Raw genomic sequence first — 15,373 nt, forward strand, 5'->3', positions numbered from 1 at the left:
TTTCACACCACTCTGCAATGGAGATCGGAGGTGCAGGCCACCCCCCGCAGCAGTGCTGGGCAGAATTTGAACCCATCGCTCAGGGGCAACAGCTCGAGCCACCCTGCCCATCCCAGCTGGACTCTTGGTGTTCACACCTGACAGTCTTGGTTGGCATTGCTCTTGAACCTGGGAGCCAGCAGCTTGGGGGCTTGGCTACTTGGGAAATGGAGCAGGTATCCAGGGGTCTGTCTCAATGCCACCTTGCATATAACAGGCCAGGTAAACACCGGGGATGCTCTGCGCACACACGTGGTTAAGAGCACGCGTATGCGTGCACATGCACAATCCAGTCAGCAGCCCAGTAAGGAGGAGGGCTGGGATAGTTAAGAGTTCAACAAAATCCCTGGAAGTCTTTAACAAATAGCTTTACTGAGATATGACCCAGCAAATAATCACCATTTACAGTGTACGATTCAGTGGGTTTACTGTTTTCACAGAGCTGTGCAGCCGTCACCACAGGCTAATTCTAAGACATTTTCATCACCCAGAAAGAAATCTTGTATTCATTGGGAGTCATGCCTCACTTACTCCCAAGCCCTCCTCCCTGGCCCCAGACTGCCGTGACCTGCCTCCCATGTGGGTCTGTCTGCTCTGGACACTTCAAATGATGGAACCAAACATATACCTGGTCTTTGTGTCCACTTCCCTGTCTGTGTAGTGACACTCATGTGCGATGTGTCAGCACCGCCTTCCTTTCTGAGCCTGAGCACTCTTCCACTGGAGGGACAGATGGACTGGAGTGTGTCTGTCTTCGGTGATGAACACATGGATTGTGTTCACTTGTTGGCTGTTGTGAAGAATGCTACTGTGAACTAGTTTAGGTATAAGTGTCTGTGTGGACAGCCTGATCGGTGGTGGTGCGGTGGGTAGAACATTGACCTGGGAAGCAGAGGTTTCTAGTTCAAAACTGTGAGGGGCCAGAGCATAGGCTCATCAGCTTGAACGCAGGCTTGCCAGTTGGAGCGCGGGGTCACCGGCTTGAGTGTGGGATCGTCAACATGATCCCAAGGTCGCTGGCTTGAGTAAGGGGTCACTGGCTTGGCTGGACGAGCCAGTGCCCCCTGATCAAGGCACATATGAAAAGCAATAAATAATTAAAGTGAAGCAACTATGAATTAGGCTTCTCATCTCTCTGCCTTTCTCCCTTTCTCTCTCTCAAAACAAAAAATATCTTTGTGCACTGAAGTGTTCCTTTCTTTTGAGATACACCTAGGAGCAGATGCTGGGTCACATGACAGCTCTTTGTGATCTGTTTCCATAGTGGGCACCCTGTGCAACATCCCCACCAGCTGTGGGTAGGGTTCTGATCTCTCCACACCCTCGCCAACCTCGTTACCATCTGACTTGTTCATTCTGGTGTGTGGGGCTCATGGGGGTTTTGCATTTGTCACTTGCATTTCCCTAATGACTAATGACATTAAGCGTCTTTCCATGTGGTTATTGGGTATTTGTACATCTTCTTTGGAGACAGGTCTATTTTTATCTTTTGCCTATTTTAAAATTTAGTTCTTTGTCTTTTTATTATCGAGTTGTAGAGTTCCTTAGGTTTTCTAGAAACGAGAACCTTGTCAGATGTGTGATTGACAAATATTTCCTCCCATTCTGAAGATTGTCTCTGCACTTTCATAATGTTTTCTTTGCAGCACAAAAGGTTTTAATTTCAATGAAGTCAAATACATATATATTTTGCTTTTGCTTTTGCTTTTGGAGTCATATCCAAGAACCTATGGTCTAACCCGGGGTCACAAAGACCTCCTTTGGGACATGTACTGGGCAGATTTTGAATTTTGGGCAAGCTCTTAGATGGTGGGAAGGAGGGGAAGGTCTAGGCCCCAGTGAGGTGTGTAGGAGTGCAGGCTCCTGGGGGGAAGCAGGAGCTGGCACAGGCGTCTGGGCACCAGTCTGGGAAGGGCTTTCCTGGCTACTGGACGGGCTGTGGATGAGGTGAGAGGTATTTTAGGAATAGTGATCTGGCCAGCTCAGTTAGGATGGCACCATGCTGGAGCCAAGAATGATGTCATAGGGGCCAGGATTAAAATTGTGAGTGGGTGGGACAGGGGAGGGTCAGGTGCAGGATGCAGCAGCTGGAGTTGGAGATGGCATAAAGGAGGTTAGAAAAGGGAGTCCAGCCCCCAGGACTCTCATGAGAATGCAGCCTGGGGGCTGGGAGGTAACAATCTCCCCTTCCACTCAAACTGCCCCATCTGTGCTCCAGGTAGGCTTCCTCCACTGTCAAAACTGTATGCTGGCTGAACTTCCTCCCTCGAGAGGGGCTTCCTCAGGTGGGATTCCCACCCCCAGGATGAGGCCAGATCCAGCCACTTGCAGAGGTCAACTTCTGGACTTAGTGTCCATTAGGACATCCCTGGCATGCTGAAAAGTGATGGCTGAGCCTCTGATACTTGCCCACCTATCTACCTCCCTACCTACCCACCCACCCATCCATCCACCATCCATCCATCCACCATCCATCCATCCACCATCCATCCACCCACCATCCGTCCACCCACCATCCATCCACCATTCACTCATTCATCCACTCATTCGTTCAACCATTCACACTATCGTTGAGGGGAAGGGTTATGTAACACTCCATGTCAGGAAGAATGGAATTCATGACTTGTTGAAAGTCCCTCTATGGAGCAGATTTTCAGGGGCCCCAGCAGGAAAAACTTCATTAATATTTGCTGTGCTCCAACATCCACTGGTCATGGGGCCTCAGCAAGGCTGTTAGATTCCTGTCCCCATGCCATAGCTGACTAAGGGCCAAGGCCAGGTGAGGCCTCTGGGCAGCTAAAAATGTCCCTGTGTGTCAGGCAGAGTGCCGCTCTAGCAATGACCTCATGTCTGCACTTGCTGGGGTGACGAGTGCCCTGCCTGGTGCCAGGTGTGCAGCCCCAGGACAGTGACAGGTGGTCCCGGATGCCCTCCAGCTTTGTGTTCTGTTGCCCCATCCCTTCGACCCTTCAAGGGGCACTAAATGTATGCCCTTGGGCATGTTCCTAAACCTGTCTGTGCCTCAGTTTCCTCCTCCTCTTGTTCTGGGTGGCACTCAGCCTGCATGTGTGAGGTGTTGGGGGGGGCGCGCTGCCTTTTCCAGAGGACCCTCGGGTCTAGTCATTGAGCAAACCAGGTCCTGGTCACACCTGTCAGCTCTGGCTCTGGTCACAGCATGTCCCCTTTATGGCCCCTGATGGACTGACCAGGGCTGTGGCAGTGGCTCTTGGGAGCAGAGAGCCTAGCACCTGCTTCTGTGTGTGTTGATGGGAGAGCTCCCCTGCTGCTCTCCTGCAGTACCCCAACATCCACGGGAAAGGAGACAGAATCAGCTGGAGACCTGAGGAGAAATAAAGGCAGATGTGTCTGTCTGTCAACATTTCCAGAACGAACCTCCCATAAAGCTGAGTGTGGTGCCTGTGAGTGGCAGCGGTCAGCACAGCTGTAGGCATGAGAGGGCGTGGGTTTCCGTGGACTGTGAGAGTGGTTTGTGGTAGGACTGGGTCCCACGTTTGTCCTCCAATGATTTCAGTGTGGATGAAGTCTATGCGCCGAGTGGGGCAGGCAGGTGGGGGCAGTGTGGGCTTCTGTTGGGGGGGGGGGGGTCTGACACCATGACTTTGAGATCATTCCGTGTACTTCCTCTGCAGTTGAGCACTGAGTGCAGTCTGAGAGCTCCCCAGGTAGGGGCAGAGGAGTGGGGGTGAGAGGACCGCCTCCTCACAGCCAGACTCCTCCTGCAGCTCATAGGCACAGCCAGGCCTGAGCCGTGACCTCAGATGCCGGTCCTGTGGGTCCCTGTGGCCCAGGGCTGCTCTCCCAAGTTCTCAAGGGGCTGCTGCCCCAGCCATGCTGGCCCCCAGAGCAGGTGGTGGTCTTCTCTTTCCTGTTTCCCAACGGGCCCACACTAGGTGCATCTGCAGCCACAAAGAACAGACCTTTGCAAGGTTGTGGGCCTGGCAGTCCAGTCCCTGCCCAGGAGGCTGAGGGTTCTCCAGCTGCAGGGCCTTCCTTGAGGCCACACATGCAATGACCTCACAGCGAGGACAGGAGGGTTGGTAGGGGCAGGCCGGAGCCTGGGTGTCCCCTGACCCTGGCTTGTGTCTCCACAGCATCAAGATGGTGCTGATGTGGACGAGCGGGGACACCTTCAAGACCGCGTACTTCCTGCTGAACAGCGCCCCCCTGCAGTTCTCCGTGTGCGGCCTGCTGCAGGTGCTGGTGGACCTGGCCATCCTGGCGCAGGCCTACACATTCACTCGCCATCCCCCGAAGCCCACCCCCCACGCAGTGCACCCTGTCAGTGCCAAGGCCCTCTGAGGATGGCAGGGGGATGGGGACATGTGACTGCTGGCTGCAGGCACCGGCTGGCCACCGGTCCTCCTGCAGGGATCCCTGGATGGTAGGCAGGTGGGGTCCCAGGAACTGTGTCTGCGCTCACTCGCTGGAGGATGTTGCGGTGGGCGTCACCCCCATGAGCGGTGCTGTGATTGTTTTCAAGGTGATGGAAAAGCAGGTCTCTCCCACTCGCTCGCAGAGCACTGGTGGTGGCTCGGAGACACTCACAGGAGCAGGCCACTGCATGGCAGGGTGGCAGGCACAACTCTATGTCTTGGCCCAGCCATTGGCCTCAGCCGGGACATCGTTCGTAATCCTGGACCTGGGGTGCAGAATGAGGAACAGTGTCGAGACAGCTTGGGCTGTGGCACAAGGGCCTGTGGTCAGAACTACTGAGACGGACGGTTGCTAACAGCATGCGGTGAGGAGACCTGGGGCAGGATGGGTCCAGGACAGAGTGCGGGGCCTGGGGCCTGTGTCCGTGTGGAAGGGGCCAGCACACATGACGTATGTTCTTGTCTGTCTGGCCAAGTGGCCTTGCCCAGGCCACCATCAGTGCTGCCCCCTCACAGGACTCAGGACTCAGCCCTCACCCTTGGCCCGGCCTGGGCCCAGAGGCCTAGTTGCGGTACTGGCTTCCTCCCACTGGCCAGAGCAAGTTCAGGGGTATCTGAACCAGAGCCCAGAGTTCTCCATGAGCCCTGGAGGGTGTGACAGGGTGCAGGCGGTCCATGTGGGCTCCCTGAGGACCCAGAGCCGGACAGGCTGCACAGTAGCCTTTCCCCTTTGTCCTGAGAAATGTGTGAATCTGCAGCACAAGCCAGCAATGTCCATTTCCAGGACAGGCCTGAAGTGACCTTCCATGGTGTGGGGTGGCCTGGAGTGGGTGTCCCTGTCCACTGTCTTCCATCCACACGGTTCTCCACATCCACTGCATGTGGCCACTGGTCTGACACTCGCCAGCCACATTGGTTTCCTTTTCAGTATTACATGGGCATCTCAGGTGGGCCAGCCCTGCGCCAGCTCCCTGGTCCCCAAAGGCCAGTGTTTCAGATGCTTCCGTGTGGCTCCCACAGGTGGTGTGTTCCCTTCTGCTTGGTGGATGGGAGGCTCTCTGTGCATTGTGAGCACCATCTGGGGCCAGTGCCACAGCTCTGGAGATGTCTACGGTGGCTGGTGAGCAGTGTTGCAAGCTGTTCCTCCTCCTGAGTTTTCCTCAAAAACTCCTGAATATTGGAGAGAGGATCCTGCTCAGTCCTTTGGCCTGTAAGATGCTTTGAAAACATTTATTTAAAAAAAATAAATAAGGGCGATGCCTGTAGCAGCAATCACCTCTGAATTAAACTATCACCGATTGCAGGGGTGACCAAATGCGCCCACATGGGGGGGAGGTGCCCAAGGCTCTGTCACTACAGTGATTTTAAATCAATAAACTGCTTGAAGACTCAGTGTGGCCCATGATGGAGTCCAAGTGAGGCCCAGGCAGAGTGAATAATCAGTCTTGTGTTTTTATTTCACCTTGGGGGCCTCCAGGGAAGGGACAGCCCCCAAAATGAAATAAAAGTCACTAGCCTCTGCCCAGAAGTGTCCATGTCCCTGGGCTAGACTGGAATTCAGTCCTGGGGCACAGCTCTGGCCCCTGTCCTGTGAGACAGGCTCCGGCGGAACAGACCAGCCCCTATGACAGTGACCTGCAGGAACCAGGGTAGATGCGTGATGGGAGTTAGGCAGGCCTGGCTGTGCACACAGGTGGGCAACAGGTGTTGGGCCAAGTGCCGAGCCCGCCTGGTCCACCCTGGATGGCTCCATTTTCCCACCTGGTGTGAGCAGACACGAACACCTTGAGGAAGCAAACAGTGGCTGTGGATCCTCAGCTCAGTCTGACCCCTGGAACATTCCCTGGTCCCAGGTTCACTGACTCAAGAAGTGGAGCCCAAGTCACGCTGTGCCTCTGACAGGTGGTGGGTGTGAGGAGGAGGACAACAGAGGTAAACAAGGCTTCTCATGGTGGCCTAGCCTGCCTGTCCCTGCAGAGCCTGGCCTCAGCATGGACATGCCACTTCTTCCCAATTTGGGGTCTGTTCCTGGCTGGTCCCTGGAACACTGAGCCCCATCCTGGGGAGATCAGGGCCAGTGAGAGGGGAGCACTTGGAGTGGAGGGCACACCAGGCTGTGCAGGTACAGTGCTGTCTGGGAAGGGGCCCCACACGTGGCATGTCCTGACTGACTCCTATGATCACAGGGATCCTTCCTGGTCCCTAAGCCCCTGTTCCCTGGGGAGGATGCTGGCGCTGCCCAAGAGGGACTCAGTGAGCTATGCAGGAGGGTGGCACTTTTATTGGTTGCAGGAGCATGGCAGAAAAATACTGCAAGAGGCCCTACCTGCCCCTGCCTCCCCCTCTTTCCCCAGCTTTGGTTCCCCACCAGGACTCTTGCCAAAAGCCAGGAGGGGTGGTGGTGGGTGGGTGCCTTGCAGCAGTGGGGCCTCTGAGTGATGCAGGTCCCCCTCAGGCAGGAGCTGTGGCGGCCATGTCCCAGGTGTCCCGGCTCAGCTCATTAAAATGAAAGAGTGCAAAGACTGTTTGGGAGAGTTCCCTTCCTCATCTCCAGAGAAAGGCTCACACCTCAGTGACAACCGGCTTCTAACAGCTGCATGCCCAGGGTCCCTCCCCCATCTCCTTCCTGAACCCCCTCCAGGGCTGGAACACCAGGGAAGTGAGGGTAGGATGTGTCCCCAGGCAGCTGAAAGGGTGGAGGCGGTTCAGGGGAGAGCAGTGAGGAGGCGGCCCAGGTAGATTCTGGCAAAATAGTGCTGGGGAAGGAGGCCAAAGATCAGGGCTGGACCCCCAAAGGAACTGGGGGGCTGTGAACATCAATGTGACACCTCATTGCTTGTCACTTGGCAGCAATGTGGGCTTCTGCAGAGCTGGATGCATGAGGAAGGCCTTCCTCCCATGGGGCACAGCCCACCTGAGTGGCAGAGCGGGGACAGCCCCCCTCCCCTGGGAACTCCTCCCCTAAGACTGCTCCTCCAGGACTAAGGACCCATTATGTCGCCCCCCCCCCCCCAACTGCCCCCTGGACTTTTGGGCTGAAGAGCAGGGAAGGGTTAGGCTGAGGCCTGGTGACAATGTTACCTTTTGGTATTGCTACAGGCTTGGAAGTTCTGGAGCTTCTTGAATTTATTTTAGCTAGTCATGGAGTCCAAACTTCAAAGGGAAATACAAGGAAAGAGGACAGGCTGGGGTGTCCTCTAGGAAATTTACTCAAAGTGCAGGATGGCTTCTGATGCCACCTCTAGGGCAGGTCAGTCCAGGCTGAGTTCTGTGGCGACGTTTGTTGCTGCAACATGCACGTAGACTAGATACGCGCCAACAGAAGCGAGGCCCCTTTGGCCTTTGGGAGATGGTGTCCCAAGGTCGGTCCCTGCCCCTCTGCGTGGTGGGAGGCAAGGACTGTGATTCTGTTTCTAAAGCTTGTGAGAAGCAGCCTCCGGTGACACATAGGCCCGGCCACCTCTGGGCACAGGGTTCCTGCCCAGATCAGGCTGGTCCTGCGCGTGCCCATGCGCGGTCCGCAGAGTCCCCTGCCGTGCCAGCGCCGTCGGGACCCTGTGAGCTGTCCTCGGTGGCGCTGGCAGAGCGCGTGCTGTCCTCACGCAGGACCGGCTCAAGGCTGGTGGTGCGCTGCTGCTGCTCCTTGAGCTCCGAGTAGGAGCGCGAGAAGGTGTGGAAGATGGAGGTGACCGGGAAGGCCATGAGCAGGATGCCGCTGAGGATGCTGCTCAGCGCCACCACTTGCCCGGGCAGGCTGCGAGGCACCATGTCGCCATAGCCCACGGTGGTCATGGAGATGACAGCCCACCAGTAGCTGGCCGGCACACTGGAGAAGTCGCGGCCCGCGCCCAGCTCGCGCTCGGCCAGATGCACGAGCGGGGCGAACAGGGCCATGGCCACACAGAGAAAGAGCAGCAGCAACCCGAACTCGCGCGCGCAGCGGCGCACGGTCAGGCCGAGCGATCGCAGCCCGAGCGAGTGGCGCGCCAGGCGCATCACGTAGAGCACGCGCAGCGCACGCAGCAGCCGCAGGACCAGCCCCGCGCGCTCTAGCAGTTTGTTGCCGCCCGCGCCCGCCCGCTCCGCACCACCGGCCGCCAGGCCCACCAGCAGCGATACGTAGAATGGCAGGATGGCCAGGATGTCGATGATGTTAAGCGGCGTCCGTAGGAAGGCGCACTTGCTCTCAGCTTGCAGCGAGCGCAGGAGGAACTCGAAGGAGAACCAGGCCACACATACCGTCTCGAGCACGAAGAGGTTGCGACATTTGCGGGAGCACTCACCCTGGGGAGGAGAGGGACACGTGTTGGGGGGCAGGGAGGCCCGCGCCCTCCGTTCCCCAGGAAGGGGTTGTCACACCCAGGCCGCCCTGACTCCCGACCCCAACCCATGTGCCTCTGAAGGAGGGTCGGGGTATCCACAAAATGCCTCATTCCTGTAAAAAAAAAAAAATTAATTGGAGATTGGCTTTCTGCATGAGCTCAGCTGACCTGCCTCACAGCAAAACGGGTGAAAATCATTTTTAAAAACAACCATTTAAAGCCTCTGGAAACAGTCCTAAGGGCAAGCAGCAAATGCAACATTTCTTCAAGAAAGACTATGAAAATCTGTGAAGGAAGGCCAGAGTGTGCTATTGGAACCAAGCCCCTCCCTGCTCCTCCCCCCAGGGAGGAGACTGTACTCCAGAGACTACAGCCAAGGGTTCTGGACTCCAGATGTGGGGGGGGGGGTCTCCCCAGCAGGAGGCTTTAGCTACTCCTCCTGCCCCTGGCTGCCTGCTGCAGGAGCATCCCAGGCAAGTGGGGTGGAGAAGAGGGCTCAGCTGACACCTGTGCTCTGTGCTGAGCCCTCGTTCCACACCAGACATCTCACTAAACAAGTCCTGCGCAGTAGCTCACAATCACGTTGGAGTTCAGCCAGTGAGCAGGGCCCTGAGGAAAGAGTCTCTCCTCCAGTGGCTATGGGAGGGGCACCTCTCCAGATCTGCACCCATGCCCACTGGAGTTCACAGCCACATGAGAAGTGGTGTGGCTTGCTGCTTCTAGGTTTGGGGCAGGTTTTGTTTCAGCAATTTCTGATGCTTGTTCATCCCTGGAGGGCAGTCAAGTCTCATCCAATATTTAGGGCTGCTCATCTCATGCTGCCTGGGCTAGTGGAAAGGCTTTGAGTCCAGCTCTGAGCCTCATGAAGCAGTAGGGCAGGGGGTGGGGGACTTTGAGCCCCATTGCTAACCCTGGAGGACACACCCACCCATCCCCAGGAGGGGTTTTTGTCATGCCTCTATGTTCAGTTGGCTTTCAGCTCAGAGGTTCAAGGGAGCGAGCAGTAACTGGATTTGGGGAAAACCGTATCCACAAGTTTTCAGTTTGAGACAGTTAGGGCCCACGCAGATAGGGATGGACCTGATTAGAAACCCAGTCTCAGCTCTGGCTGGCTAGCTCCGTCGTTTAAGAGCATCATCCTGAAACAGGGTTATGGGTTTGATCCCAGTCAGGGCACACACGGGAAGCAACCAATGACAGCACAACTGAGTGGACCAACAAATGAATGCTTCCTTCTCTCTCTCTCCTCGCTTCCTTCTCTCTCTCTCCTCTCTCTCTCTCTCTCTCTATGTCTATTTAAAATTTTTATTGAGAGGCGGGGAGGCAGAGAGACAGACTCCCACATGCGCCCGGATGGGGATCCACCTGGCATGCCCACCAGGGGGTGATGCTCTGTCCATCTGGAGCATTGCTCCGTTCCTCAGCTACTGAGCCATTATTTTAGTCCCTGAAGCGGAGACCAGGGAGTCATCCTCAGCACCCGAGGCCAACTCGCTGGAACCAACCAACCAATCGAGCCATGGCTACAGGACAGGGGAGAGAGAGAGACAGAGAGAGACAGAGAGAGGAAAGGGAATGGGAGGGGTGGTGAAGCAGATGGTCGCTTCTCCTATGTGCCCTGACCAGGAAGCGAACCCAGGACATCCATGTGCCAGGCTGATGCTCTATCACTCAGCCCACCAACCAGGACCTCTGTCTTTCTTTAAAAATAAATAAATAAATAAATAAATAAATAAAATTAAGTCCTGGCTGGATAGCTTGGTTGGTTGGGGCATCCTCCTGAAGTGTAGAGGTTGCTGGTTCAATCCCCATTCAGGGAAGATACAGGAGCAGCTCGATGTTCTTGAGTCTCCCAAAAAAGAAAAAAGAAAAAAAGAAAAGAAAGAGCCCAGTCTCCACCCTGAGGAAGGGCTTAGGAGGGAAGCCACCATTCTCAGGGACCTGGGTGGAGGGAGTTAGGATGCCAGGACAGGGGAATGATGGAGCTCTGGGACCTCCACCTGATCAGAGGAGCCTGATGACTTCAACATGCGGCACCTGTAGTGGTCCTGGGAAGCGCCGCCCCAGACACACACCCTGCAACACACCGTGTCCTGTGTCTGGCTGACTGCAGCCTGGCTCCTGTCTCAGTACAGGCATCCAGCCAGGTGCAGTGTGAACCCTCATGGGGGAGCAGAGACCACCATGTTCGGGGAGAAGATGGCCCAGACCCAGGGCCTCTGTGGCAGTGGTCCAGGATGGTCCCCTCGCCCACGCTTGAGCAGTAAGTGACCCATGTCTCAGCTGCAGCCAGACCCATCTTAGTAGATTTGGGAGGAGACAGGCCTGTGGGGCCTGTATCCTCTCCCCTGGCCTTTTCTTAAAGACCAGCTGTGCAGGTTGATTGGAAGGAGCTATTTCTGAAACCTTTAACCCAGAAACCAGACCCTGGTTTATCATAATTGGACACACCTGGCCTGTTTGACCAAAACAGGGTCACAAATCTTTCAGCTGGCTCCCCCGGTTTTTTGTTTTTTTTTTTTAATTTTTTTTATTTATTCATTTTAGAAAGGAGAGAGAGGGAGAGACAGAGAGACAGAGAGCGAGAAGGGGGGAGGAGCAGGAAGCATCAACTCCCATATGTGCCTTGACCAGGCAAGTCCAGGGTTTTGAAGCCCGCTCCCCACCCCCACGCACTGCTCCACATTCTCAGGCCAGGGGCTCGCGTTTCATCATGGGTTCCTGCACCAAGTGTAGCCGCCCTGCCGCCCTGATGGAAGCCTCTGGTCAGCCTGCTCAGCCAGCCCGGGGCCACCGTTTCCGCTCATCAGTACCCGCCTGACTCTGGCGTGGGCGGGCGCCCTGCCGGCTGCTGCCCGGCCAGCGCTGTTGGGGCTACACGAGGGGTCTCTGGTCCAGGTTCCTGGGCTGTTTGGAAAGGACAAAGTCCGACAGATGCTTCTGAAGGGTAAGAATGTGCGGGCTGAGGCAGCAACGGCCAAGGCCGGGCCTCATTTTTGTCTTTCAGTGGATGGAGCCTGACACCCTCGCACCACCCTTCAGGCCCCCATGGTGTTCCCACATCACCTGCACATCACCCTCCCGCTCTCACCAGCTTTCCTGGCAGGGCCTACGGTCCCCACACACTGGACACAGCCTTCCCTACGGTCGCCAGCTCCACGCCTGGTGAGCGCAGCCATCCTCAGCATCCCACCCGACCCCTCGCTCCCAGACCTGCTTTGACGCGACCCCCACCCCCGCCCACCAACGCCACATTCTCAGGGTATTGGCGCTGGCCTGTTGTGAATCTCTAGTCCCACGGATACACTGTCCTGCTTGGTGGAAAGTCACAAGACACTGTGCCCCTTACAGGTGACCGCCCGGGACCTGACTGCCCAGCTGTAAAGTCTGTACAAGCTGGTGGCTCTGAGTCCAGCTCCTTCCTTAATTTTCTTTCCAGGATCGGAACTGGGTCTCCTCCAATTACTTGTGGCTCAAGAACCAAAAATCGGCTGCCCGCCAGAATGCAGCTCAGTGACCGTGTGCAGCTTGAGCTAATTACAGACACTTCTGAGGCCGTGAAGAGGGCGGCTGTCAGATAGCAGACATGTGCACGTCCCTAATCCCTATGTGGACCGCGTCACCCTTACCACAAAACCCAAACAGCAAAACAGCTCAGAGTGTTCTTCGGGGATCCAGCTGCAGGCGGGGCAGGTGGGCTGGATGAATGCTGGAGGGCCACCCACCCAGGCAGAAGTGGCCTGGGGTACAGGTCAGACCAGCTCCAATGCCAGGGGCGGTGACAGCGGTCCAAGCCAACTTTTGGAAAAGAAATGTTTTGGAAACCGTGTCAGAAGGCACGGCCTCCCCTCACTTGGCACCAACCGTGATTTTATTTTCTAGTGAAAATAAGACCGAAGCTCAGGGCCAAGACTCTTCAGTGACAGAGGCTGTGGGGCCCTCAGGAGAGAACTGCCCCCAGCATGTCCACCCCCAGCTTTGTTCTCATTCCAGAGCATCAAAAATTCAGCGGCATGGGCCCTGGCCGGTTGGCTCAGCGGTAGAGCGTCGGCCTGGCGTGCGGGGGACCTGGGTTCGATTCCTGGCCAGGGCACATAGGAGAAGCGCCCATTTGCTTCTCCACCCCCCCTCCTTCCTCTCTGTCTCTCTCTTCCCCTTCCGCAGCCAAGGCTCCATTGGAGCAAAGATAGCCCGGGCGCTGGGGATGGCTCCTTGGCCTCTGCCCCAGGCGCTAGAGTGGCTCTGGTCGCGGCAGAGCGACGCCCCAGAGGGGCAGAGCATCGCCCCCTGGTGGGCAGAGCGTCGCCCCTGGTGGGTATGCCAGGTGGATCCCGGTCGGGCACATGCGGGAGTCTGTCTGACTGTCTCTCCCCATTTCCAGCTTCAGAAAAATACAAAAAAAAAAAAAAAAAAAATCAGCGGCATGAGCCCTGCCAAGGACACTGCTGGCTCTGGTAAACGACGTGGAGGGAGTCAGGGTTGGGGGGTCTTCTCTGTCAGCCAATGGCCGAGCACCAGCGGAGCCCTGGGCTGCAGCCTGGCTGGAGGCTTTGGCTGTGAGTGTCACTGTGCACCTGAGGTTTACGGGCTCTCCTGCTCATCTCATCCATGATTAGTCCCCAGACTGTTCCCATCTCTTTGCTGCTTTCTGTACTTTCTGAACACTGATGCCTACGTCTCCATCCATCCATCATGGACATAGTGTAGCCAGAAAAATGGGCCATCGCTCCACTTCTGTCCACAGACTGGACACTGCAGATAAATCCTGCAGAGGGCACTCACTGTCACAGACGTATTTACTCATCATAACTTTGTGTGCTGAGCTATCTTTAGCCTCCTGTAAGTACCTAGAATAAAACAACTCATTTTGCTAACTATGAGTCTATAATAATTTGACTTTGTACTGAATTGAGGTTTATTGTTTCCAATTATCTATGAGAAAAGGCTCTTGCAGTGCAAACAGAAAAGAGGGACTATTCTATCCACTTTAAAGAACAGATTATTTAAAAAGCATCAGTCACTTAGAAATAACAAACATGCTCATTTCAAGTCACCTGTGCTGACAGGTTCTCAGCTGGTAGTCTGCGCTGTCTCCGGGCACCAGGTAGCCTGAGAACCCCGAGGCCATGAGTGCCCTCACAACCTGCGCCCGTGGGCCCTCAGGACAGCCTAGGTTTCTGCAGGACCCGCTGCTGTTGCCAAATCTGAACAAACGTCTTCAGGGCCAGTTCCTGACCAGATCTGTCCTGCAAAGCCCGCAGGCTTGCAGGCCACCCTACACCATCTTCCCCTTTGGGAATTCTGGGCTCCCGGGCCCCATCTGTGGACTCTACCTCGGTGGTTCCATGTTGTGCACTTACACCTGTCATTGATGTCATTGCTGGCATCACTGCAGGGAGGATGCTGGATGTGTAGCAGCTAAGTGATTGGAATCCACGCTGGCTGACACCTGCCTTCACCAGCCAGGCCTGGGAGGCTCCCAGGTCCCCTGCAGGCCCTTGGGTCCTGTGTGCTCCTGTGTGCTCCTGTATTCTCCACTGGAGAGTAGATATTCCATATTGAGGAATTTTCAGGCCCGGGAATTCCTTTTTCTCCTGACAGCATCTACCCTGAGCTCTGTGCCCTGACGCTGCATCTGGGGTGACATGCTCACACTGCATACCCGTCCTGTGAACAGAAGCTGCCTGCAACCCACCGACCTGTCCTAAAGTGCTGCTGCGTCCCCAGTGCCTGCCTGGGGATTGCCTCTGACATGCAGAAGGTGCCGCCCCGTACCCCAGGTCCACTGCCCTGGCTCAGGTCCGAGGCAGGGCTAGCACTCGAGTCCCAGGAAGTGGTATGTACTGTGGCCTCCTGTCCACGCAGTCCAGACTCTCTGGAGAGCGACTTCCAAGCACTAACAGAGAGTGGGCTACCTGAGCGTGGCGCCGTCCTCTGGGACCCCTGGACCTGCCTGCACCCTCTTATTCTGTTTCCTCAGGGCCTCACAGCAGGGTCCAGAGTGACCCTGACCTGGACTGAGAGCAGGTGGGAGGCGGAGCTTCCTTTGATGCCACACCCTGGAGCAACTTCCAGTTGGTAGGCTTCTAAAAATCAGTTTACTTTCATTTTGGTAATTTTTCTAAATGTGTTTAACTCCCAAGAACCATCATGGATGAGCCTTGTCTGGCTGCATGTGCTCAGGGCCCGGGTCAGAGCCGTGTTATCAAGGACTGGCTTTTACAGTCTCACCCACACTGTTCTGCCCCTTGTGTCCCCTGCCGGGCCCAGGCGGGCGCTCTGGGGGCTTCCTACAGGAGTGCAACCAGCCCTGTGTCCACAAGGTGGCTGTTCAGGAACAGGACTCAGGCCTCCTTCTGGGCACACACGCTCTGCCAAGGAGGCAGCAGGAAGGTAATGTGGAGCCCAGGCCAAGCTGTCCTGGGCACTCTGCTCTGTGCTGCTGCTGCCTTCCATCCAGGGGCCCCAGGGGCTCGGCTCAAACTCCAGGTGTCGGGAGCTGCCCACTGCCCAAGGACCCGAGATGCCATGAGGGAGGGTGAGGAGTAGCTCCTGTTGTGAGAGTCGCCACACCGTCCCTCGCAGGTGATGGACAAATACACCCTGGTCCAGCCAAAC

At 56.1% G+C, this 15,373-nt stretch overlaps 2 protein-coding genes and 1 long non-coding RNA gene across 15 annotated transcripts in view; 2 read left to right on the forward strand and 1 right to left on the reverse strand.

Annotated features, from left to right (window-relative positions):
• Nucleotides 1–5,825, forward strand: part of SLC66A2 (solute carrier family 66 member 2) — a 29,817-nt gene extending 23,992 nt beyond the window's left edge. For 9 of the 10 annotated variants that reach the window (XM_066247512.1, XM_066247515.1, XM_066247513.1 and 6 more), the window contains one exon: nt 4,152–5,825. In XM_066247512.1, the coding sequence (XP_066103609.1) occupies nt 4,152–4,359 (208 nt within the window). In that variant the 3' untranslated portion in view covers nt 4,360–5,825. The remainder of the gene's footprint in view (nt 1–4,151) is intronic. The other variant, XM_066247519.1, reaches the window with a different exon arrangement.
• A 186-nt stretch (nt 5,826–6,011) lies between these two features.
• The window catches only part of KCNG2 (potassium voltage-gated channel modifier subfamily G member 2), a 40,493-nt gene continuing 31,131 nt past the window's right edge, over nt 6,012–15,373 (reverse strand). For all 4 annotated transcript variants that reach the window (XM_066247505.1, XM_066247507.1, XM_066247509.1 and 1 more), the window contains one exon: nt 6,012–8,717. In XM_066247505.1, the coding sequence (XP_066103602.1) occupies nt 7,920–8,717 (798 nt within the window). In that variant the 3' untranslated portion in view covers nt 6,012–7,919. The remainder of the gene's footprint in view (nt 8,718–15,373) is intronic.
• Nucleotides 8,712–13,629, forward strand: LOC136315696 (uncharacterized). The gene is made up of 3 exons (XR_010727545.1): nt 8,712–11,018; nt 11,763–11,920; nt 12,195–13,629. It is a non-coding gene; the product is annotated as an uncharacterized lncRNA (long non-coding RNA).

Source organism: Saccopteryx bilineata, chromosome 11 (genome assembly GCF_036850765.1).
Source record: "Saccopteryx bilineata isolate mSacBil1 chromosome 11, mSacBil1_pri_phased_curated, whole genome shotgun sequence".
In the NCBI taxonomy this organism is placed as follows: domain Eukaryota; kingdom Metazoa; phylum Chordata; class Mammalia; order Chiroptera; family Emballonuridae; genus Saccopteryx; species Saccopteryx bilineata.